This window comes from Gossypium hirsutum, chromosome D10 (assembly GCF_007990345.1).
Source record: "Gossypium hirsutum isolate 1008001.06 chromosome D10, Gossypium_hirsutum_v2.1, whole genome shotgun sequence".
NCBI classification, from domain to species: domain Eukaryota; kingdom Viridiplantae; phylum Streptophyta; class Magnoliopsida; order Malvales; family Malvaceae; genus Gossypium; species Gossypium hirsutum.
In genome coordinates, this window is record NC_053446.1 from 28,100,459 (window position 1) to 28,126,223 (window position 25,765).

The 25,765-nt window shown below is 34.9% G+C and overlaps 2 protein-coding genes across 2 annotated transcripts; one reads left to right on the forward strand and one right to left on the reverse strand.

Annotated features, from left to right (window-relative positions):
* Nucleotides 1-371: 371 nt before the first annotated feature.
* On the forward strand, nucleotides 372-9,986 carry LOC107914808 (O-fucosyltransferase 1). The gene is made up of 10 exons (XM_016843839.2): nucleotides 372-455; nucleotides 559-730; nucleotides 1,415-1,493; nucleotides 1,594-1,664; nucleotides 1,890-1,978; nucleotides 3,099-3,222; nucleotides 3,343-3,626; nucleotides 8,561-8,690; nucleotides 8,778-9,495; nucleotides 9,742-9,986. Exons 1-9 carry the CDS (start codon nucleotides 448-450, stop codon nucleotides 9,393-9,395), a joined length of 1,575 nt encoding a protein of 524 aa, XP_016699328.2. The 5' UTR covers nucleotides 372-447; the 3' UTR covers nucleotides 9,396-9,495; nucleotides 9,742-9,986.
* A 2,964-nt stretch (nucleotides 9,987-12,950) lies between these two features.
* Nucleotides 12,951-25,427, reverse strand: LOC107914810 (ENHANCER OF AG-4 protein 2). Its single transcript, XM_041102302.1, is given in 13 exon segments — nucleotides 12,951-13,253; nucleotides 16,762-16,846; nucleotides 16,959-17,051; nucleotides 17,626-18,100; nucleotides 18,184-18,440; nucleotides 18,443-18,816; nucleotides 19,572-19,759; nucleotides 19,850-19,962; nucleotides 20,228-20,336; nucleotides 20,494-21,013; nucleotides 21,210-23,045; nucleotides 24,306-24,382; nucleotides 24,936-25,427. Coding segments are annotated over 12 exon segments (4,212 nt in total). The 5' UTR covers nucleotides 25,044-25,427; the 3' UTR covers nucleotides 12,951-13,253; nucleotides 16,762-16,784.
* Between the last annotated feature and the right edge of the window lie 338 nt (nucleotides 25,428-25,765).

Below are 25,765 nucleotides of genomic sequence, written 5' to 3' on the forward strand. Positions count from 1 at the left end.
CTTTGTATATTTGAAATATAGTCCTTTTACTTTTATTTATAAGAGTTTAGTTCTTTACTTTTTTTTATAGATTTAATTGTTAACACCGTTAAAATTCTTCTATTAAATTCGTTGATTTGATATTTTAAAATAAAAAATACTCACTTGATAGTCATATAACCAAAAAAGAACGTTGTAATAAGTCTGAATTTAATAGGATAATTTTAATAATTGAACTTGTACTTTTAGATCCAAAAAGTAGAAGGATAAAATTAGTTAAAATAAAAGTAGTAAGACTAAATTACAAATGTACAAAGAGGACAGGGAGCTATAGCATATTTTAACCATTACATTGACTAATTTCAAGGTTTTACAGCGCGCCAAGTAAAACCGACAACCAGAAAGAAGGAAATTTGTAAAAACATCAGATCTGGGAATAATACATTGCTTTTTTTGTCTTTCGTAATTATGCGGAGGTTTACAAACTAACTAGTTAATTCGTTTTTCCGTTAAAATTTTCGGTTTTCCGTTGAACCAGACTGCCATTTTTTAACTTCTTCTTTCTATTTTGTTGCTTAGGTCGGGGCTGCATAGGCAGCATGGGAAGCAAGGAGCTGGAGGAGGAGGAGGAGGAGCAAAGGGAATTTACACCAAACTAACGATTGCCGTTGTGGTGCTTTTGATCTGCACGCTCTCGCTTTTGTTTTCGGCTACAATTGGCGGAAATCGCGGATCTCTAGAGCCTTCCGAGGTTAGTGGTTCTTGTAAAGAGTTAGGATCTGATCGTCTTGATTTTGATCCCTGGCTTCGTGATTAAATTTTCAGTATTAAGCGAATTTGCGGATTGCTTCTGTTATCAGATTGTTGAAACTTAATAAGGCATAAATGTTATTAGTTTGTTGTCTGAGTTAGTCTATAGTAATGCTCACGCTCAATAGAAGCCTTAGGGGAATCTCTTGTTTGATGCGTCTGCAAACCATCTCATTTGGTCTGTACTTTATTTGGCGTTTGTAATGTACCTCATAAATTGACCTATTTACTTGCATGAAAAATCATCAAAGTGGAAATGTTTTATTTATTGCATTGGTTTGGTTTTATGCTAATTTGCTAGGATCATGCGGATTAAGTCCAAGAGGATCATTAGCTAGTTATCAGAGACTTTAGGTGTTTTTATGCATGATTCCGCTTCCTTTAACAATATTTGTTGATAGGTTTTTGTTATCTTTATAGGTAATGGTTTGAGATAATCGTAATAAAACAGTTCCTCTGTAGTCAGATGCTTGAGACTGGTTGTTGTATTATTTCGTACTATATACCTGTGGGAGCTAAACCAGTGAATAGGATTTATTCTCGCCCTTTTCCACTTTTAGTGGCTGGTCATCATTGTCAATCACTCTAACCTTTGATCATTCTTTTTTCTGAAATGTTTATTCAGATCAATGCAGAAGAACTTTGGGAAAGTGCCAAGTCTAGTGGATGGAGGCCTTCATCTGCTCCACGATCTGATTGGCCCTGTAACTACTCATAACTTTCCCAAAGAAAAAAAATTATGTTTGAATTGATTTTATGTAAAAATGTAAGTTCCTTAGAATTCTTATTGCTATATTCTGGCAGCTCCTCCAAGGGAAACTAATGGTTATCTTCGAGTCCGTTGCAATGGCGGTCTGAACCAACAACGCAGCGCGGTTTGTGTTAACCTTTTTGCTGTAAATTCTACTCTATCATACTCTGTTTTTCCATGGAAATCAAATAGGTGCAAGCCAGCTTGAGTTTTTATGGTTATGTTTTGTTTTAGATTCTTAGTGTAAAAAGGCTTAAAAGTTTAAAATAGAGTAAGATTGTGTTGATATTGCTTCTGTGGTTTATAAATTTTAAATAAAATATTAATTTTGCTTCTTTTGGTGTTCTAGATCTGTAATGCAGTTCTTGCTGCACGAATTATGAATGCCATACTTGTACTGCCTGAGCTGGATGCAAACTCCTTTTGGCATGATGAAAGGTAATCTTGTCTCGTCATTTCCATCCCCCCTTTTTTTTCAATTTATTTGAAATTAACTGGGTACTTCTATAACAGAAGCAGTGTACGTGATGAGTAGGGACACAGATTTTAGATGGAAAATTTTCAGATAGAATTTAAACATTTATTTAGACAGTGCAAAAACTTAATGGCTTGGCAATTATTGGCATTTTCCTTTTTGGAAGCCATAGGAAGTGAAATTCTGATTTCTTGGATTTGGCATCTTAGAGAGGCTAACAGAAGATTATTAAAATTTATGATTGTTTGCAATATTTTCATCTGCATTTGTGAAGATTAATGTGTTCTCTTGCTGCATGGCTTTATCTTTTCTAATTTGTTCACTGGGGAATAGGTGGCTTCCTCTCTCTGCTACTCTTCTAATTGAACTTGCTATGATTACGGCAAATTTGTGTTAATTTGATTGGTCAATTTGAGTCATCTTCATTTCAATTTATTATGGTTCAAGTTACCTGCAACTTAAGGGAAGTTACTCAGATTTTTTTGCATTTATCATTCTTAGTTTGTTTGGTGAACTGGCTCCTAAACTAAGAAATCCAAGGATTATTAGGAAGAGAACCACTAGCAGTTTGGAAGATCCAACTAAGATATGAGCTTGCTCATGAACTCGAATCACTTTCTACATTATTTTCTGTAGTTTTTGGTTAGGTATATCTGCTTTATCTTTGAGAAGCTTTTTATACTGCAATGTGATTGAATAGAGTGATGATTAATATATGATTTGCTCTGGCCATCGTTTCTGTTCTCTAACATATCAGAAAATTTCAGCAACTGATGTTTTTGAACTAGTTATTTAATCAATTTCATTTCTAGACTTTTTTTTCTGCCGTTTCTTCTCCCTGAAACTTAAACCACCATTAATGCAGAGATCTTTTGTGAGTTTACAATTATTTTCTGCAGTCATTTTTATGTTTTAATTTATATGGTTGCTGAGTATTAATTGTTCACCTTCCTAACAAAAAAATTAGGAATATATACACACATCACATGGAATGTGTTTTCCAGATCTTTATTGAAGCAATATGCCATTGTACTTGTGGACCATTTACAATTAAAATGTAATGATACCATCTTTTCTCTCCAGTGGTTTCCAAGGTATCTATGATGTTGAGCATTTTATCCAGACATTGAAGTATGATGTACAAATTGTGGAAAGCATACCTGAAATCCGACAAAATGGCAAAACCAAGAAGATAAAAGGGTATCAGGTGTGAAATATTGGAGCCATCGATTATAATAATCAGTTAGGCAAATAATTTTTAAGTTTTGTAGAAGTTGTTGAAACTTATGTCTTTTCTCTGCTCTTGCTTCTTTGTCTATTCATTTAGCTTCGCCCCCCGAGGGATGCTCCTATCGAGTGGTATACAACAGTCGCTCTCAAGAAAATGCAAGAACATGGTGCTATTTATCTGACTCCCTTTTCACATCGTCTTGCTGAAGAAATTGACAATCCCGAGTATCAACGGTTGAGGTGTAGAGTTAACTATCATGCTTTGAGGTTCAAGCCAAATATTATGCAGTTAAGTGAGTCAATAGTTGATAAACTCCGGGCACAGGGTCATTTCATGTCGATACATCTTCGTTTTGAGATGGATATGCTGGCATTTGCTGGGTATGTTCTTTTTCTTATCATTTTATATCTATGTTAATTCATTCACAGTTGGCATAGGTTGTCTAGGCTATGCATTCATTTTGCTTCGGCTTTGTGCCTGAATAGCCTTAGCTGTAACATTAAGAAATATAAGATCTTTCATCTCCTTATACGATGCATGCAAGGTCAGTGTGCATCTACATATCATTGTTTGAAATCATTATTAGTGCATTATGAAAGTTTTCAAGAGAGCATTTAATAGAACTGTTCTGTCTTTTATTAACTAAACAACTGAATTTAAATAGAGAAAAAGAGTCATAACCTAATTGGGAAAATAATTCCCTTATTCTAATAAGCTACTTAAAGATAAGGAAAAATAATACCCTTATTCTAATAAACTACTAAAAGATAAAATAAAATATTTCTAGAATATCTCAAATGATTTATTCTAAGATTTATATACCTAAATAACTTTAAAATATATCCCCAAAATATATGAGTTTCACATATTTCAACATCCTCCCTCAAGTTGGTGCATATATATCAATTATGCCCAACTTGCTTACAAGAAAATCAAAGCTTGTCTTAGAAAGCTCTTTGATGAGTATGTCAGCAATCTGTTGTTTTGAAGGAACAAACGGCATGCACACTTGGCCTCCTTCAATCTTCTCCTTGATAAAGTGTCTGTTAATCTCAACATGTTTAGTTCTGTCATACTGGACTGGGTTGTGAACAATACTAATGGCAGCTTTGCTATCACAGTACAACTTCATTGGTGAACTTATTGGTTTCCTCAGCTCTTCCATAATTCTTTTTAGCCCTTTCCAAGTGAACTTTTCAAGTATCTCAGAATCCGAAACACTGCTTCTTCATGTTCTTCCATTGGGGAGTGCATAAATTAATTCACTAAGCTTACTGTAAAAGCTATGTCTGGCCTTGTATGTGATAAGTAAATTAACTTACCGACTAATCTTTGGTACTGCCCTTTATCAACTAATCGACCTTCTTTATTTTCAAATTTTACATTTGGATCAATTGGTGTGTTAGCTGGGCAGCAACCACTCATCCCAGTCTCTTTTAAGAGATCAATCACATATTTTTTCTGAGAGACCACAAGACCCTTCTTTGATTGAGCAACTTCCATTCCAAGAAAGAATTTCAAAAGAGCCAAGTCTTTGATCTCAAACTCCAATACTAGATATTCTTTAAGATGCCTTATTTTATCCACATCATCTCCTGTAAGAATGATATCATCGACATAAACTATAATAACTGCTATTCTACCTCTTTGTGAGTGTCGATAGAACATTGTGTAACTAGCTTGCCCTTGTGAGTAACCTTATTTTTTAACAACTTGAGTGAACCGTTCAAACCAAGCTCAAGGAGACTGCTTTAGACCATACAAAGATTTTCTAAGCTTACATATTCGAGTTCCAAATTTTTCTTCAAAACCTAGAGGAGGATCCATGTAAACTTCTTCTTCAAGTTTCCCATTTAGGAAAACATTCTTCACTTCTAGCTGCTGTAAGGACCAATCAAGATTAACAGCAATTGATAAAAGACCTCTAACAGAATTTAATTTGGCTATTGGAGCAAATGTTTCAAGATAATCTATCACGTTTGTTTGAGTAACCTTATTTTTTAACAACTTGAGTGAACCGTTCAAACCAAGCTCAAGGAGACTGCTTTAGACCATACAAAGATTTTCTAAGCTTACATATTCGAGTTCCAAATTTTTCTTCAAAACCTAGAGGAGGATCCATGTAAACTTCTTCTTCAAGTTTCCCATTTAGGAAAACATTCTTCACTTCTAGCTGCTGTAAGGACCAATCAAGATTAACAGCAATTGATAAAAGACCTCTAACAGAATTTAATTTGGCTATTGGAGCAAATGTTTCAAGATAATCTATCACGTTTGTTTGAGTGTACTGTTTAGCCACCAACCTGCAGTGGCAAATCTAGAGAGGGGCTAGCATTGGCCCCCCTAAAAAATTTAAATTAGTAAAGGTAAAATTGTACTTTGGCCCCCTCTAAAATAATAAAAATTCGATTTAATCCTTTAAAAATTATAAAGATATAGATTATAAAAAATTTAAAATTTCATCCAGCCCCCCTTAAAAGATTGTTCTGGCTTCACCCCTGCCAATCGGGCTTTGTATCTATCTGAAGATCCATCCGGTTTGAATTTGGTTGTCAACACCTATTTACATCTCACAGTATTTTTCCCTACAGGTAATTCCACTGTTTCCCATGTACCTGTTTTTTCATGAGCGCGCATCTCTTCTAAAATAGCCTCCTTCCACTCAAGAATCTGTAAAGTATCTTTCACATTTTTAGGTATTTTCACAGTATCGAGACACAAAATAAAGGTTGAGAATGTAGAAGACAAGACTTTATAGGACACAAAGTTATACATGGGATATTTAACAACATTTGTAACACCTTTTCTTTTAGCAATTGGAAAATCTAAATCAGAAAATTCATTGGTTGGATTATGAGCGTTACCTAGATTTTTGACAAGATCTTGCGGGTTGGATTCTGGGGGATGAATATGGTTGATTCCACTTTCTTGATTTCGATTTTTTCTTGAGTAAATAATTAACTCCTTTGTTTGTTCTTTATTCTCATGATCAGACTCTATACCTTCATACTCCTTTTCATTAATGACAGTAACATCACTAATTTTTGTATTAATTATAAATTTACCTTCCCCATTATTATAATCCCTATAATTCCCTCCCTGAAGATTAATTATACTCCTAGTGTTTTTTTGATCAATTATAGAGTCTTCCTTACTATAATTCCCTCCCTGAAGATTAAAATCAAAGTAAGATTGCGTTTCACCAAATGTGACATCCATGGTAACAATAGTATTCCTACCAATTGGATCATAATATTTGTAACCCTTTTTATTAGAAGCATAGCCAACAAAGAAGCATTTTTTTGCTCTAGGATCTAGTTTGCCTTAGTTGTGAAGATGAACAAAAACACGACACCCAAAAACTCGGAGGGATAAATCTGTGATCAATTTAGAGTTAAGAAAAAGTTATCTTTAAAGAGACGGAAATGAGTTCTATAGTTTAGAGTTTTACTAGGCATTCTATTAATAAGATATGTAGCCATTAACAAGGCTTCGCCCCAAAGATAATGTGGTACCTGACTAGTGAACATCAAAGCTTTAGTTACTTCCAAAAGATGTCGCTTTTTTCTTTCTGCAACCCTTTTTTGTTGTGGTGTATTTGTACAAGACCTTTGGTGGACTATACCATGTTTGGTTAAGAAAACACCTAATTGGTCACTAAAAAATTCTCCACCATTGTCACTCCGAAATACTTCTATTCTCACACCAAATTGTGTTTTCACCATAGCATAAAAAAACTGAAACACATTTTTAACTTCAGACTTATCTTTTAATAAAAGCACCCAACAAATGCGAGTATGATCATTAATAAATGTGACAAACCAACGTTTTCCTGAAAAAGTTGAGACTCTCGAAGGTCCCCAAACATTACTATGAATTAACGAAAAAAGTTTGGAAGCTTTATATTTTTTAGATGGAAAGAATGACTGATGATATTTAGTCAATTCACAAAATTCACAGTGATATGAAGAAAGATTTCTATTTTAAAATTGATCAGGTAACAAATATCTTAAATAGTAAAAATTAGAATGTTCAAGCCTATAATGCCAAATCATAACTTATCAAAACTAGAAGCAAAATTTAAACATAAAGTAGTTGTTGGTTGACTTAGATGATCGTCGTCAAGAAAGTAAATTTCACCAAATTCTTTAGCATTGTCAATCATCCTCCCTGAGACTATGTCCTGAAATTTACACATAGAGAAGTCAAATATAACATGACAATTTGAGAATTAGGATAATTTACTGACCGATATGAGATTACAAGCTAGATTTGGCATATGTAAAACATCATGTAAAACCAAGAAGAAATTTTAACAGTGCCTTTCCCAACTATTACCGAGAATGACCCATCTGTTACTTTGATTTTTTTGTTTCCTGCACAAGGTGTGTAAGTTGAAAAAAGAAAATTACTACTAGTTTTGTGATCACTAGTTCCAGAATCAATGATCTATGTATTTGTTTAACAAGGCTTGATACTAAAAAAACAGAAAAATCCGTACCTGATTGGGCAAAAGAGGAAGAAGGATTTTTGGATGAATTAGGAACAAAAGAATTCATCCAAAATTGTGGTGATTGAAAAGGCTTGTGTAGATGCTTTAATTGTTCCTTAGTGAATGAAGATCCTTCTAGAGAACTTTGACCCTCATAATTTTCATTAGTTGTTTCAACGGTAGAACTTTCTTCCTCTGTTTGATTGCTGGATCTCTTATCTCCGGTGAAGGTTGTTTTAACTATGATGCTACTAGAGATTTAACTTAACTCTGATACCATAAAAGTTTTTAAAAGAGCATTTAATAAAACTGTTCCATCTTTTATTAACTAAACAATTGAATTTAATTAGACGAAAGAGCCATAATCTAATTGGGAAAATAATTTTCTTATTCTAATAAACTACTAAAAGATAAGGAAAATGATTCCCTTATTCTAAAAAACTACTAAAAGATATAATAAAATATTCCTAGAATATCTCAAATGATTTATTTTAAGATTTATCTACCTAAATAACTTTAAAATGTATTCTCAAAATATATGAGTTTCACATATTTCAACACATTAAAAATAAGTGAGTTTGATTTTTGTTCTATAACCATGTATAGTCTGTTAAATTTTATGCTAAGGATGAAGTGTTGGTTGGGGTACAACGCAATATTCTGTGAATACGCCCATTTTGAAGTAATTATATATCCACTATCACCATTTTAATCCACTTGATGCGTACATGTTTTATTGAATAATAACACATGTTTGGATGTAATAAATACCATGATATGCATGAAGACTTTGACTAGCTATGGGCTTGAATGGTTTTTTAGGTGCGTTGATATTTTTAACCTAGAAGAGCAAAGTATATTGAAGAAGTATAGGAAGGAAAATTTTGCAGAGAAAAGACTTGTCTACAAAGAAAGAAGGGCTATTGGAAAATGCCCATTAACTCCAGAAGAGGTAGCATATCTTGTTAATCATTCCTCTACACAGGGAGTGGCGAGAGAGATGGTTCTTATATATAAATACTGACTGTTCAAACTGCAGGTTGGTCTTATCTTGCATGCTATGGGATTTGACAATTCTACCAGGATATACCTAGCAGCTGGTGAATTATTTGGGGGAGAGCGTTTTATGAAACCTTTTCGGGATCTTTTCCCTCGCCTTGAGAATCACAGTTCTGTAGACTCTTCAGAGGAACTGGTTACGAACACTCAGGGGTTGTTAGGCTCTGCTGTTGATTACATGGTTTGTCTTCTTTCTGACATTTTTATGCCAACTTATGATGGACCTAGCAACTTCGCCAACAATCTACTAGGCCACCGCCTCTATTATGGTTTTCGGACCACAATTAGACCTGACAGAAAAGCTCTTGCTCCAATATTCATTGATAGAGAGAATGGACAGACAGCCGGTTTTGAAGAAGCTGTTAGGCGTGTCATGCTTAAAACAAACTTCGGTGGACCTCACAAGCGGGTGTCACCTGAATCTTTTTATACAAATTCTTGGCCAGAATGCTTCTGTCAAGTATCACCTAAAAATCCTGCTGACAAATGCCCACCAGATAATGTTTTGGAAGTTCTAGACAGCCGGTTGGAGAACAAAGTGACCAGTGACCCAGAAACCTTGGCTGAAAAGAATTCAACGAGTAGGACAGAAAGATAAAAGAGTTTGCTTTAGACTTTTACTATGGTATTTTTGGTATATATCATTCCTAGAAACCACGGAAAGGAATTGATTTGTCTGGCCTTGTTGAGCTGTTCAGGTAATCTTCATAACTGATATCTGTTATTTAGTAATTTTTGTCTGTCCATAAATAATTCCTAGAGTTTTGAACATGTGGTTTATAGTATATCAGTTTTGACAGAACATCCAGGGGGAAATTATAGTGAACAGAATAGCTAAAAATGAAAATTGTTCAACTTAAACCACTTTGAATGGATAGAACAGCTAATAACTAGTTTCAGAAGATTTTCTAGGAGATGCCATAAATGGGCATTTGGTTCTGCAGGTTTTTACATTTTCAGTTGCAATTTGGACCATGAAGACAGGCCATTGGAACAAATTGGTTGGAGCACATGAACCAAGTTTATAATTGAGAAGGTATTTACTACAGATTGGATGGTATTGTTTTACTACTGATCTCTAGCCACTTAAAACGAGAAAAAAGACTCCATGAATTTGGCCTGAAAGTCTTCAGAGGAAAGATGATGATTATTCAAATTATGATTCAATGCTAATGTTGATTGAGTTGCATACGACTGACCAAAGCATGTTATCTTAGATTTTCATTGTAGGGATATTAAAAGTTGGTGTCATTAGAATTTCGAAGCCATCATCATCTGTTTAGGTTGATATGGATGATGGATTAGCGGAGAATGTTCTCACCGAAACCATCATCATCAAGCTTTAAGTGATGATGGTTTTCATCACCATTCACAGCAGAATAAAGGAAATAAGAGAAAAAAAAGAAAAGAATTACCAAAGACAGAATGGTGGATATCATCTTCATCTTTATGGCCATTTTATTTTAGTGGTGTTCTCTTTACCTGCTGTCATAATGCCTTCTTTCCATTCCTGAAACTAAGCAAAACATAGGAATTTATAAGATCTACTTGTTACAATTCTTATAGCCCAAACATAGGATATGATAACATCAGTCAACTTAAACTCGATTCTTCAACACATCATCAACCTTTAATTTAATCAAATTACATAATTCAATTTTAATTATTAATAAATTAACTCATCTTTTAATCCATAAGTTGAGTCAACATTAACTACTTGGTACATTTTAATACACTCACAATATGGGTATAACAAACATGTTTAAAAAAATACGTCAAAATAAATGAGTTTGATCAAATTTGTAAAGTTAAGGCTACATAAATTAGGATGACTTGTGTTCAAGTCTATGCCTTTATTCAAATTTATTTTCACAAAATGTATATAAAATATAAGAAAAACAACTTAAATTATTTATTACTTAATGAAAAGAGGAAAATTTTAATCATTTTTCAATTAAATTGATACTCAATTAATTCGTGAAACTAATTTAATAAGATAGTATACATAATATAGAGATAGATATTAACAAACTATTATTTAATTGACATTTTAAATAAAAATATTTTAAGTATTTTTTCGAACTAAATTATTAAAAATTTAGTTTTCAATTATTTAAAAATGAAATCATAATAAATTGAGTCAATTTCTCTGTCCTTTCTATCTCATTCTTGATCAATCTTCTAACCCAAGTCTCCAATTTGTTTAGAAGTTCTAAAAACAAATTTAGAGCTCATGGAAAATGGAAACAAGGTAATCCCACCCACTCGTTTTCTTTAGTGAAGAGAATGATCTGCTATGCTCAAAACTGAACTGAATTTGAAAGTTATTTAAAAAAAAAAACCAAACACCTCAATTGTCGAGTGAATAATAATAATATCTTCGAACGTGTTGAAAAAGTCCGCTAAAGAATGAAAAGATTTAAGAAATTGAAGTAAAAATATTATGAAAAGTATTATATTTTATTCTCTATTTATTAAAAAATAATAAATTTACTCATGTGCATTAGCTCAAAAAGTAACCTGATATTTTTCTTTAAAATTTTGATTATTTCTACTGTTAGAAATAGCTTGTTCATTTCTATTGTTAAAAAATAGTTCATTGTATGTCAATATAAGATACAAATAATACGCCATGTGTAACGGTTTGATTATTACAAGCAATTTTTCATAATAGAAATGAATAAAATTTTTAACAAAAAAAATCGATTTACTTTTTAATCTAATGTACAAAGACTAATTTGTCATTCTTTTTAAAAATAAAATACAATCTAACTCCTAGTATGAATACTTATATAATACAAATTGATCAATTATTTGAGGTTCATTCTTAGACAATAGGAAATCTATTTTTCCTAATAATCAAAGTTGAATGAAGTGATCTGATTCAATTAAAATTTCATAATTTATTTGGAAGCTGAAGCGAAATTCAATAATCTATAATGCAGATTACCCATGAAGTCTAGGTGCATGTCCATATTTTTATGTTATATTTTTATTACGCGGTATCATGTTATTTTTTTTAATTTTATAATTATACTACGCCTAAAAGTACTAAATCTAGTAATATCAAATAAAAGAAGCCAAAATCTTGTAATGGTGAGTATTACCAAAAGACAGACTGGGGGGATATACATTTCGTTCCAACACACTTGTGATCCACCTTATGCATCAACAATATTTCATTCATAAAAGCAACTAAATGGCACGAATTGAAATAATAAACTAATCTTAGTTATATTATTTATGAAGCCCATAGCTTGGACAACGCATTTCATAATTGGGCAACTCTCTTCATATTAGCAAATAATATTGTGAAACCCATAAATATTTTAGTTTTATTATACCTAACTTACGCAAATGAAGGGGAAGAAAATAAGAAATCCATCATTACTATTCACAAACCCTTAAGAATAATATTTCAAATATTATTTATTTATGTTCAGACATATAAATCTTAACATATTAGTAAATTAATATACTGTGATATTTTTAAGTCGTATATCCCATCCATTCTTTTTATTACTTCCAATATATGCGACTATATTGCCGTATAGGAAAACCAAATATGATCATTCCTTATCCTAATCAACAGCAAAACCACATATGACTGACCATTAATCACATTACAATTTACTTTCATACTTATGACAACCATGTCCAATGGGTACCTGATAACAGATCACACGAATACAACAATGGAGCACCCTTTTTTGACTGCCCAGAAAATTAGACGCAAAGGAGACACAAATAACCACGGCACTATGTCCAAGGACCTAATTTATGGTGCAACTCAACTGTCAGAAAAATCAAAAACTGGTTCCACAGTTTTCTAGGTGCAAATAGCTACGATTCGGAATGAAAAGTGGACATAAGTTTATAGCACTGTTTATATCAGCCACCTTATAAAAAATTTGGTTAGTCCAACTCGGGTGTGACTCAGACATAGGTATAAATACAAATTTGTTCAAAATTTTAAAAGTTTTTTCATGTAATTTTAGGACCATATCTAAATAATCATGCCTGGTTATGCGTCAGGCATGGATGCCGACCATAGGTACTGAAAATAAAAATGAAAATTCTGAGTGACATGGGTATTAATACCAGCATAGCTTTGGGAATTTAATCAGTTAACTAGTCAAAAAGAAAATGGATATAAGGAAAAAGGAAACTCATGTATACGTAATATACAGAATAGTACATGATTCCTTATAAACGTGGAAAAAAAAAAACTTTTCAAGTAATTTCTAACTGCCTAAACTTTGACAGAAAACATCCTTTGTGAGAACTATTCCTAACTAATTAGAAAATTCCAAGCATTGCCTTGGCTCAAGAATCCATGTCAGATATTTACCTCAACATTTTGCAGTAGTTTGCTCTGCTAGCACCTGCCAACAATGGTGGATTTCCAAGTTGCAACACCATAAATAGACATTTCAAGTTGAACAATTTGCCAAACCTGTAATAAATGTAATAGCAACATCATTTTCGATTGAATTTTCATTTTCCAAAAAGCAAATATAAATTGAATACCAATTGCATAACTGGCTTCTCTTATTTCCCTTTTCTTTCACTAGTAAAAAGCAGTTGAGACGTGAGTTAAGCTTCAAGACATTCTAAAATTCATAAGACTACTAAACTAATTTTCAACTGCAGGCAATAAGTGGATAAATGCCAGCCAGCTTATCAACAGCCATATACATCCAGACCAAGTAGAAAATGATAACTGAGCTTCGAAAAAGAAAAAAAAAAAGGTAATAATTCTTCATTGATAATCAAGCATATGTAACGAAGGTACAAGGAGTAGATAGAGGCTTTAAACAGGAAAAGACTCCAGGGCAGTAGGCTTAGCTGGAGGGAGACACTTCTTAATGTAGAAAATATGGAACAAACCATAAGGAAATATGATGATCATACAAAGCAAAACCTTGGTTGCATTTCCCTAGTTCCAACACATAAGAGTGATCCAGAGTGAATAATCAATAATTCGATTTGGAAGTCCAAAAATTGTCTCAGTCTGACTACTGATTTAGTCATTTGCAATCCACTAAAACTAAATCCAAGTCTATCCAGGGAACTATCTCCAATATGTACCAGAAATATATCATAGTGAAAGCATTAACCCAAGGCCTTTTAAAAAAAACAAAGAATGCTCTCTTTTTGTCTTACAAGGGCATGCTATCTAAATTACTAAGTGATTTCCTCATCACTCATTGCTACAAGGTGAACCACTTAATATAAACATAGAGATGCCTCTTTTTGGGGGTAGGGAAGGGGGCAGGGGAAACTAACATCCAAAGAGAGTCCAGGCAGAACCACTGAAAGAAGCTACATGAATAAAAAATGAATATCTACCATTAGCAGATATAATCAATTACTAACAGATCTGTTCAGTTTTTTTTCCATAACATTATAAAAAAGAACAATAACAATGATTGACTTCAAAGATAGAATAAGAATTCAAGAACTAAGGATTAATTAAGTCTTTATGATAGTTTGGACTGCGACATAGAAGATTTTATTTATTTAATTCTCTTTAGTTTTCTACTTCAGCTAGTAGCATGACTGTTATCAGGGTTTGAACACTGAGTTCCCCTACCTAGCAATCAGAGACAAGATGTTATGTAGGTTAAGGATTTATCAGTTTCTGGTTTAACCGAAAATACAGAAGTCAAGAATCTTATTTTAGGTCTCCTATTTCATCAGGTTTATTTTTAGCCTTATCAGATTCCCAGCAACTTATAATTACCACGAATTCACTCAGTTAAACCTCAAAAATCTTCCTTGAGATCCTAGTAAAAAGAACCTACTAAACATCAAGTTTATAGTTCCATTACCCATTACTAGTTACCACCACTATTCAATGACCTGACCAGTTTGGCAACTTTTCGAGTATATGGTCCAAACCTAATTCATCATTTCTCTTTGCACATTTTAGATTCCCCCAGCTCCCTACCCTTTCACCCATAGGCAACTGAACTTTTTATCTCTAAGCATTCCTCTCTGACATACTGGATCAAGTAACCGTACAGTCGTACATTCCAACACTGAATGTTCCCTAGTTTTGTAATTTTACAACTAATATGTCCAGAAAACATTATACACGAGACTTCTATGTTTACAACCTTAGATAACATTATAAAATGCATAAGCAGAAATAGGAAAGATTCATCCACCTATTTTCACCACCCCATCTTCAGAACTATTACACCATGGTTTCCACTTAAATCCCTGACATTATGCAGTGTTTTCCTATCTTCAAAAGGAGTACCACCCCCATTTCATGAAATTCTTCTTTAGCACCCAAGTCATTGAGCTCAGATTTCTATCAAATTAGACCAGTTTCCATGCATTAGCACAGTATTACTCTACCACTTCAGGAAATATCAAGTCCAGAAATGTAATAGATCTTCAATTCCGCAACAGTTCTAAACTAAAGCCTAATATTACCCTGTTCAAAAAGACTTGATGTAAATCTGATGCCTAGAACAATAGTAAAACCTCAAAGGGCCTCAAGCTGCAAAAACCATGATTCAATTGTAATGTAGGAAGGAAAGAAAAGAGGAAAGAAAGGATAAAGTAATCATCTAACAGTTGGATTCATAACAACATATGCTATGTCTTAGCTCACGCATCAGATTAAAAGTATTTCCTTCCATTTCCTTCTCTTCCCTTACCAAATCGATGGTAGGGGTCAAAAGACTATTTTGGTCTTGAAGCCAAATCAAACATGGTACAGCAAAAAAAGATGATATAATAGAAGTATCCCAAAACCATATCACTTTATCAATAAAAAAAAAATTGGCAATTGGAACCTGAAGGTGCAGAAACATAAAAAGAACTAAATTCTTTTACCATCACTAACAAAATAAAGTAGACAGTTCAGGAGGTGATGCCCTTATTCATCAGGGCTTAAGAGCACCACAAGTTACAAGAAGAATGCCTAACCATCCCAGAAAACGACTCTCCACAATTCTGCTTAAAGTTTTACATGCACAGTTTTTTGAAGTATCTCCCATTCTCTCAAAGTCAATAAAGGTCTACAGGTAAATCTGGTAATGGACTCAGTTAAAAAAAGTAAACTTCAATGATTGACATGTCTAGCAGTGAACTACAATTGTATTCCACACAACAAATCAGCAACGTTGCAGCTATGTTTCACCAGAACATAAGTCACAAGATTCTAAACATGCAGCTCAACTGAGTGTACAAAAAATACTGATGTGAACATGGCTCCAAGATAAAGGGAAAGCCATCATCACAGCAACCAACTAAATACAAAGCACTTAAGATTTTAGAATAAAAGAGGATCATAAAAACGTTGCGCATTTAGTTTATATAAGTTGGCCAGAGTTCAAATTCTTAACAAGGAATAGTTTCTTTTTTACTTTATACTCAGTTAATTAGAGAAGCTAAGAAACAGATCTACTAACCAAGGGAGAAATATGTAGATGTTCCTGGGATACATTTGTCAGGGAAAAAAAATATAATATGCACAATCCTGCCAAGAGTCTCCAGAGGTTATCAGCACTGCATTCATGTGGTGGTATTATTTTGCCCAAAAAGTGAACCACCTTCCATGTAATTTGTCTTGCAGCCAACTACCCAAAGACATCAATCAATGGAACAAGTAAAGCAATAATTAATCAATAAGTGGAAAAGATGAGGAGATAGGGTCTTGAGTTTAGCATTTTCCTGCTATCCTGGAAGAATAAACTTCCCCATTCTTTTACAGCAGAAAATGCCAATGAAAGAAATACTGTGAACTCTCTATTCTAGCAACAAAAGGAGCAGAAACTCTCAAGTTTAGGTAATACTAGATAGTAGTTTACCAGAAAAATGAACAAAATTTCATTCACTTCAATGACAGAGATGAAGTTTCTATCCTTAATAAATGGAGGGGGGGGGGGATGAAATGTCCCAGTTGAGACTCATCAATAAATAAGTATGAAATGTATTTTAAGTACCTAATGATACTATTTCCCCAGTCTCAAGCTGGCCTCCAACAATTAATGGCAGACATGTCTGGTCGACATGGAAAAATACCATGACCTGAAAAATACAACAATGAAATCATTTTCTGGTTGAAAGCATGATTGATTATTTACCTGGCAAAAGAAGAAAATGACAAGCAACGCAAGCCCGCAATTAAAAATTACAACACCTGAATTTGGAGCACCAGCTGGTAAATTATTGGCAGAAGCAAGGGGGAACCCAACATTTGAGGATGGTCTTTCAACAGGTGGTCTAAAGTAACCTGCTGAAGAATTAACAGCGTCATCGAAAGGAGGATAATATAGCTCAGATTTTCAACAAAGGAAAGATGACAAGGGTTTCTATCCACACACTTTGACTTTTAAAGCAAAGAGGATAACATAGCTCAATCGTTCAACAAAAGAACAATTATAAGGGTTATCATCCAGACTCTTAACTTTTACAACAGATACATACCGGAAAAGACATTGAGAGTAAGAACTTAGCCATGACAACAGTTCAAAGCAAGAAAATAAGTAGATACTACCAGAGTATTCAGATATCATGTAAAGCATGCCTTTCATGTTTATATGGTTGACATGGTTCTATAATTTTGGGTTTCTCATTTAGTTCAGTAAAGCATCCAATAAGAACATGTAACACTTGTAATGAGTTTGATTGCCACCACCATAAAAGGGCATATATTTAACTTGCAGGTAACTATAATATTGATCAGATCAAAACAGAAATTAGTGCCCCTAAAATCCACCTTTTATCCATGCAAGCAGGTATACAAATTTTAAGTAAAAATTAAAATGAGTGAACCCAAAAAATTGATTGAAGGACAGTACATCTACCTTCCCGGACAAACAATGGACCACAAGGTGATGGATTTCTTCCTGATATCCACCCACCATGCTGATTATCAGTGTTATATTCTCCAGCAGGCATTCTCCACTGTTCATCAGCAACAAATGGCCTCCAGCCATCATATTGAGGATACGAATGCTGAGGATGTGGTGGCATGGCAGGCTTTGTGAATGAGAAATGGCTAGATGAGGTGTGCGGCAGACTTGGGGCTAAAGGTCTTTGCACAAAGGCTGCATTACCAGGTTGAAACTGTTGACTTGGTTGAGAGGATTGAGCATTTAAGTACATTTCATTATGTCCATAGTCCAGTTGCCTTGAAGAAACATATCCAGAAGGCTCTCTAGAATTGCACACTCCTGGTACAAAGCAAGGTGATTGCTGTGGAAACAATTCACTTTTCACAGAAGCATCAATATGGCCTCCATGAGGAGTATTTCCAGCCATTTGAACTATCTGATTACCCTGCATACAAATGCATAGGTTTAAAAAATAAAAATGTATTCACATACTGAGTAACAAGCAAAGAAAATGTCCTGGAATCATACATTCGGTGTGCCCCGGAATTCATGAGGTACAGGTGGTTGATATGCCAACTGCGGAGAAGACTGTATTGCTGATTGGGGTGGTAGCATGGGCTGGGATAGCAGTGACGGTTGAGTTGGTACTGGTGGTTGAGGTATGAAGGGTGGAGGACATGAAGGTGGCGCAGGAGGAAGTTGAGTTGGTAGAGGCGGAGGAGGTGGTGGTGGCGATGGAGATGTTGGAGGTGGAGGTGGGGATGGAGAAGCTGGTAAAGGGGTGGGGGTGGAGGAGAATCAGGGGGCAAAGGCGGTGAACCCTCTGGTAGAGGAGGGAAGTCATTGGAGCTATTTGAAGCTGGTTCCATAATCCCCTGCTGCTGCCAGTCCATTTGAAGAGCATCATTTGTGAATGGCCGGTCATTCTTCAGATGTCCAGAAACATCTTCCATTTCAAGCTCACCATCCACGTCTTCTAAGATGCGATGAGGCCTGTCACTCGGAGTAACCGTACATGTTTCTAACTCTCCTAAAGCAGGAGCTGCTTCTAGAGGTGATGCATCAGCAGCTTCTCTGCCAGGGCTAATTGAAAGATCGTCTTCCTCTTCATCTTCAAATACATTAGAAGACAACAATCCAGGGAGCTGAAATGTAGCATTACTGGTCTCGAGAACCAACAGAATTACTGTCAGAAAGTTGATATTCCTCTCAATTGACAAATACTAGAAAACTAAAGTGGGGCTGAAGTGCCACAATACGAAAGGTAACTCAAAAAAAGTAGCTGTTGATGCTAATCAGATCACAGGACAATAGCAAATAGGTGAAATGGGGTGAAAAATTTTGGTCTAAGCTGAAAATCAGATTTAATTCCTCTCAATTGACAAATACTAGAAAACTAAAGTGGGGCCGAAGTGCTACAATATGAAAGGTAACTCGAAAAAAGCAGCTGTTGATGCCAATCAAATCACAGGACAATAGCAAATAGGTGAAATGGGGTGAAAAATTTTGGTCTAAGCTGAAAATCAGATTTAATTCCTCTCAATTGACAAATACTAGAAAACTAAAGTGGGGCTGAAGTGCCACAATATGAAAGGTAACTCAAAAAAAGTAGCTGTTGATGCTAATCAGATCACAGAACAATAGCAAATAGGTGAAATGGGGTGAAAAATTTTGGTCTAAGCTGAAAATCAGATTTAACAAGCTGATTTGGTTCGGTTTGGTTTCATTTGGAAAGCAAAAAGGTTCAGTTTGGTCTCAAAATCAAACAGTTAAGTAATTTGGTCATAGTCTGGTCTCAGATGCATATGAAATCAAACTGAATAAAAAATCAAACCTAAATAGTAATATAGCAGATATTATATTTATTATCATAACAATAATTTATTTGATTTAGTTAGTTGAAAGAGATTTTAGACCTGCCATACTCATCAACAAGCATGCCTTCCATTTCTCTTATAGGGTCATCTATAGCACGCTCCGCTCGAGAAGGGCGCCTCAGGGAAAATCCTGAAATTGTATCATCATTTGAAACTCCAATGTTGTCCATATACCGTCGAAGAATAGATTCGGGTAAAATTTTCCTCTCAAGCCACAACCTTAAAACCTGGTACAGAAATAGATCCCTGTATCCTCCAGATAGTGGGGGAAAGGAAGAAGCAGAAAAGTTTCTTACAATTAAAAAGCAAAAATATACCTTGAGACATTGACGACGATTTTCACGAGCACTTGCTCCAGGTGGAGCAGCTGCACCAAGGAGCCGAGGCAATGCTGTTTGAACTGTAGGGATATAAGAAGCACCAGCAATTCCTATATAAACATTAACCACAACCATTTACACAAACATTAATAGATCGCATTTGATTATTTCAACATGTGTGCACACAATTTGAAGGACAACTAAAAGACCGTTCTTGAACATGCAATCAAGCAACAGTCCATAGGAGACATAACCTTGTGATGTTAAACCAGCAAGAAAAGAGATAAACTAAAAGTTCATTTCTTAATTGCCCGTATCAAAGAAATTCAGTAATAGAGTAACTCAAACTGTTCCTAATAAAGATAGCAAACCAACCTTTCTGATTATGAGAACATTGGGTGATTGAATCAACAAGAAAGAACAGGTCAACTTTACGATGATAACTGGGCTCGCTTTCCAGCTTCCTGATGAGAAGTTCAACAACCTGCATGCAGATAATGTATTTTAAACCCCCACACCCACAAAAAAAAATTCAATCATGAACATCAAATCATAATATATATGAATATGGTGATGAAAATGCTCATCCTGACATCATTAAACCCACATAAAAAACAAATAAAGCATATTATTCAACTTACTTCATTTGCTATGCCATACTTGGCACAATCAATAGCAAGGCGAGTTGCACGTCCTATACTGTCTTTAGTCCTCGATAAAGTCTCTATCATTCCTTCAAAAGCATCTCGTGCAACAGCTGCCTCAGTGCCACCACTGAGAGAGCTTCCAGTAGCCATACGTCCTGAACTAGCTCTTCTCCCTTCAGTCTCTTCGGCATCCTGTTGATCACGGGATCCTGACTCGTGGCCAAGAGCTGATGGAGAATGTAGATTTGTCTGATGAGCAAATCCCTGCACATCAACCTGCATTACATTGTCAACTGCAGATGGGAAAGACTGAACTGCAGAGCTGGGACTTGCCCCCTGAACATCGGACATTGATACAAAAATAGAACTGGGATTTCCAAGAGAATATTGTTGAGAGTGAGCTTGTCTCCTTTTTGCCTGGGCAGCTGCAATAAGATGCTTCATAGACACAGCGGAATCTGGAGTCTTGGAATCGGTCAATAAACTACTCCTATCTTCTCTAAAGAAGTCAGATCTGTACACAAAATGATTAAATCTACATTATGCAATGAAGAGTAATAAATACCGTTAAAAAAGATCAATGAAAATATAACAATAATAACAAGGACATTGCAGTGCCATACTCCATTGAAGTTTCAGTAACAAAAGCAGTCATTTACACGTGAAATTGCTTTCAGAGTAGATTTCAGTCTTTATATGGAAGAAACTACCTTTGACTTAAAAACTGATTCTGAGAAGACTTCAAAGCATCAGAAACCACAACTGACCCCTTAACAGAGCCAGATAGAGCCTTCTTCCGTGTTCCGTTACTGGAAACCTTAACAGTAGCTTTAGTAGTTTTATGTTGTTCAACTTGTTTAGTGGCAGAAACCAAAGGAGGAGACTTCCTTGGGGAAATCAAGACTGCTTTAGCCTCCTTCACAGACAACACTTCCGCTTCTGATCTTTCAGGAGTGATGGAGGCATGAGCAGAAGACTTCCTTTCGGCAGTTTGCGGTCGAAGAGGTGAGCCAGAATCATTTTTCAATTGTGAAAAAGCCTCCTCGGGACCACCATTCTCATTATGGGCAGAATTTCCAACACTATATTGAGCACTGACAGTAGTCACATGATTTACGTCAATGCTCTGTGAAGGACCAGAGCCAACAGGGGTTACCTTAACATTCCGAGCAAATCCTTCATGAACTGGAGTTTCAGGATCTTCTTCATCATCAACAAATAGGCAAACAGCTCTCCGCCTCTTTGGCAATGGGGTAGCTGAAGTTTTCACATTGGAGCTTGGAGCATCACTCTTCAATTCGACAGGGTTTGATCCAATTTTATCATCAGAATTAAGAGAGGCAGAATCAGACATAGCCTCTAAAGCCTGCTGGTGACGCTTCGATAAGGGCAGCACAGCTTCATCACCAGAAACATCAGAACTAGTCACCGTTGGGGCTCTCGATGAAATAACATGAGATGTGGATTTTTTCAACTTTGATTTTTTAACTTCTTTGTCCCTGACATTAGAAATTGAAGAACTACTCTTCATTTTTTTGCCAAGAGATCCCTTGGAGGCATCATTTTTCATATCTACAAACTTTGACTTTTTGGCCGGACGTAAACTTTCAACTGTTCCTAATTTAGCCTTTCCAAGTCCTGGTTCACACCTTTTTTTCTTACCAGTGGTCTCAGCTTTGGAATTGGCCACGGTGTCCTGTACATCATCAGAGGCCTTGAATTTGCTTTTGGTTTTCGGCAATTCCTTTGCTTTTTTACCACCACTGTAATTAGAATCTGCTTTGAGAGTATCTTGTGAGAATTTTCGTGTACCAATGCCAGAGACTTTGCCTTTTCCTCTATCTTTCAATCGCTCCTCAGACCCAGACCAATCAAGACAGCCTTCAGATTTATCATCCCTCAGAACTTTTACAGCTGAGCTGCTGCCTTTCTGTCCTTCCTCAGTTCTTTTCTTTGGCCCAGGAGCCATATTCTTTGATTTCTGATCTTCTCTTAATGTTTTCTTAGTAGAATTGGCATTAGCAATTTTATCATCAGAGAATTCTTCTGTTATCGGAGAGGGCTTATCTAAAGATGATGGAGATGACACCTCCTTTTTAGGTTGTTCACCATTAGATATTTTATGTTTCCCCTCAGCAGACATAACTGGGTTTGAGCTATCATCCGCATGAACCAAAACTGATGTCTTTATATCTTCATTATTATTCTCACCTCTGCGCAAACAGCACCCCACGCTCGAAGCAAAATCAGTTTTTCCATTGCTACTGGCTTCTTCACCAATTGCAACTGCAGCTGTTTCGTCCTTTAAGTTGGCCTCTACACCATCAACCTCAACCCCATCAACAGTTGAAGCCTCACATCCAGGTTTCGGTCCATCAGTTTCATCTCCCAAACCTCGGCATTTTTCTTCCTGTAATTCATCATATACCACACAGATTTCCTTCACTGCTTGGACAAAGTACTTAGTTTTAATATGACACTTGGAAGACAATTTATTCTTCGTCTCACTAGTAAATGCCTGAATATCTACAGGGGGAACAAAAGCTCTACAAAAGAAGAAGAGATGGGGAAGCAAAGGGGGGGGGGAAGGAGTAATTAGTAAGCAAATAGAACCCAAGTGAATTGAAAAGATTAGTGTAAGAAACAATAATGATGCATGCATCCCTTGGCTGGAAAACAATAGCATTACTCCTTTCTACATCCCAAATGCAGTATGAAAATCCCAATTACATAAACATTAGCTTTAAGAGCCAACTTTTTTTTTTTTTGAAGATATTTAAATTTATCAACTTGCTCACGTGTGCATGAACACAATACACTGAAGAGATCTAGAAAGGAGAATATCAAGTATTACAAAATAAACAAAAGACAGAAAGAATGGATTGTGGTCTTTGACAAAAGAAACCTCTAATCCTAACTGACCCACATATGCCATACCAAAATTCCTAACCACAACAAACATCCAAAAAAGCCCCATCAACTAACATCAGCAGCTTAGCTAACAACCAATATTAAAATAAGACATCTTACACAATGCCAAAAGAAACAAACAAGAAGATTAAAGGTAACATGAAATGCACATGCTACTTCAGGAACCTGTACAAGAAGAAAAACAATTGCACCATTTGTAATGACATTAATGTTTAGTTTTCTGCATCCTAGAATGACAAGCTTGGTTACCTAAAGGACGTCTCAACAATTCTCAAATTATCATACGAAGAAACTATAAGATATAAAATTTGCGAGATAATATGACTTATCATTTCTGCCCAAAATATTCCCCCAAAGATTAGAAAGAGGAGTTTACATAATTCAATCTAAAACTAAATGACAGAGAAGTCCACGGTACTGAAAAAGACCAAGCATAGAGCATTTCATATTAGAAAATTTCTCCTGTTGTTATTAGAACATGCATCCTATAATCTCAAACAGAAAAGCTGCATGGAAAGAAAAAGAATCAAAGAATACAGACAGCATAGCAGATAGAAAAAATGAATTCAGTCTCATTGCATCCTCTAGTAAGCACTGACAAGAAACAAAATAGTTCAATTAGCAATGTAAAGACTACATAAAAGTTTGTCTGCTTGTATCATCATATGTAACATGTTATTTAGTAAACAACAATTTAATAGTTCTAGGATTTACATAGTAACATTTTTCATGTTCCATCTTATGATAGAATGTGCATTCCCTCCAACCAGAAAGTAGAAGCAAAACCAAAAACAGACACATCACCTATCTATATTCATCATGTTGCCATCTCCCTGATTCACCAAACATTTACAAACTGGATGTGCAATACTTACATTTCTTGTGTTCCAAAGAATTGGACAAAATATTTCTTAGGGTCAGGTTCTTGCTTCCAATCTTCAGGCCGGCTAATCTGAAATTCAGAACCCACAGAATCTACCTCAAAACCAATTCTAAGTAACAAATAATAAAACATAAATCAATATCCCTGACTAAATTTCTGATGCACTTGCTATGTTCAAATCAATTTAGCACACAACCACAAAAAACACATATTTGCCCTATTTTTTTCAGTCCCAAAAATAAAAAACTTGCATATTTGCATCAAGTAACTCAATTCAGAAACAGGCCAAGTCCCAAATCCGAAACACTAAAAAGAACAATCAACTAACATAAGTATTGGAAAACATTAAATTCCAAAGTCTGGCCTTACATAAAGTAAAACAACATTTACTAAAAAGAAACAAATTGAGTATAAACACCAGCAAATATACTGCGAAGTAAGGCAATGTAGGTATAAAATAAACTTACCAACGTCATGCGAAAAAAAACCTCATCATCGATTTATTCAAATTTCGTAAGTTCGCATTAAGTATTTAAGAAATTAAAAAAAAAACCATCTAGATGTAAAATCGCACAACTGAGGATAAAGAAGTAATATCAAAGGAAGAGAATAAGGAAGAGACCTGGGCAGGCCAGGCAGGAAAACCCTTGATTTTTGCAAGAACAAGATCGCCTAAGCTTAAATTCTTAATTTTTGCTTTCTTCCCTCCCTTTTTACGACTGCCAGCCATCAAGACTAAACCCCTAACAGATCCTTCGACGCCGTCGTTTTCGTCGTCCTTGTTATTCCTTTTTGCGTAATCAAATCCAATCCAATCCAAACAAACCAAAACCTAGAGAAAGGAGAGAGATTTGGAAGCTTGGTGCCACAGATATCGCCGGCGGCGGCGACGCGCCCTGGGAAGTTCCGGCGAGGGAAGGTGGCTAGGGCATCGAGAGAAATGAAAAAAAGAAAAGCAAAGAAAAATTTATTTTTTGCGGAAAAAAAGAAAAAAGAGAATATGGAGACGGTGGCAGAAACGAGCGAAAGAGAGAGGAGATGATTCGGATTTGGGGGTCAAAAAAATTTTGTTTTTCGTTTTGGTGTTGTCGGCGTTTTAGTGCATCCTTTCCAATGTAGATTTTTATTGTGTGTTTCTTTTTTTAAAATTTAAGAAATTAAAATCATCATTAATCCCTACAATAAACAATCGATTTAGATATCTATCGAATCAATTTGATCATTTTAATCGATTCGTTAGATTCGATTAAATAATATTATAAATTCATAAAAGTTAAAAATTCTTTTCAATGATTCAACCGATATTTTATCTTATTTAATTAGTTTATATTAATTTTTAATTTAATATTTTTTTACTGATATCTCAATTGATTCTTAATTTTATCAGTTACTTTGATTTGATTCAAACAATTTTGGAATAAAGTAGTCCATTCATATGCTGAAATTATTGTT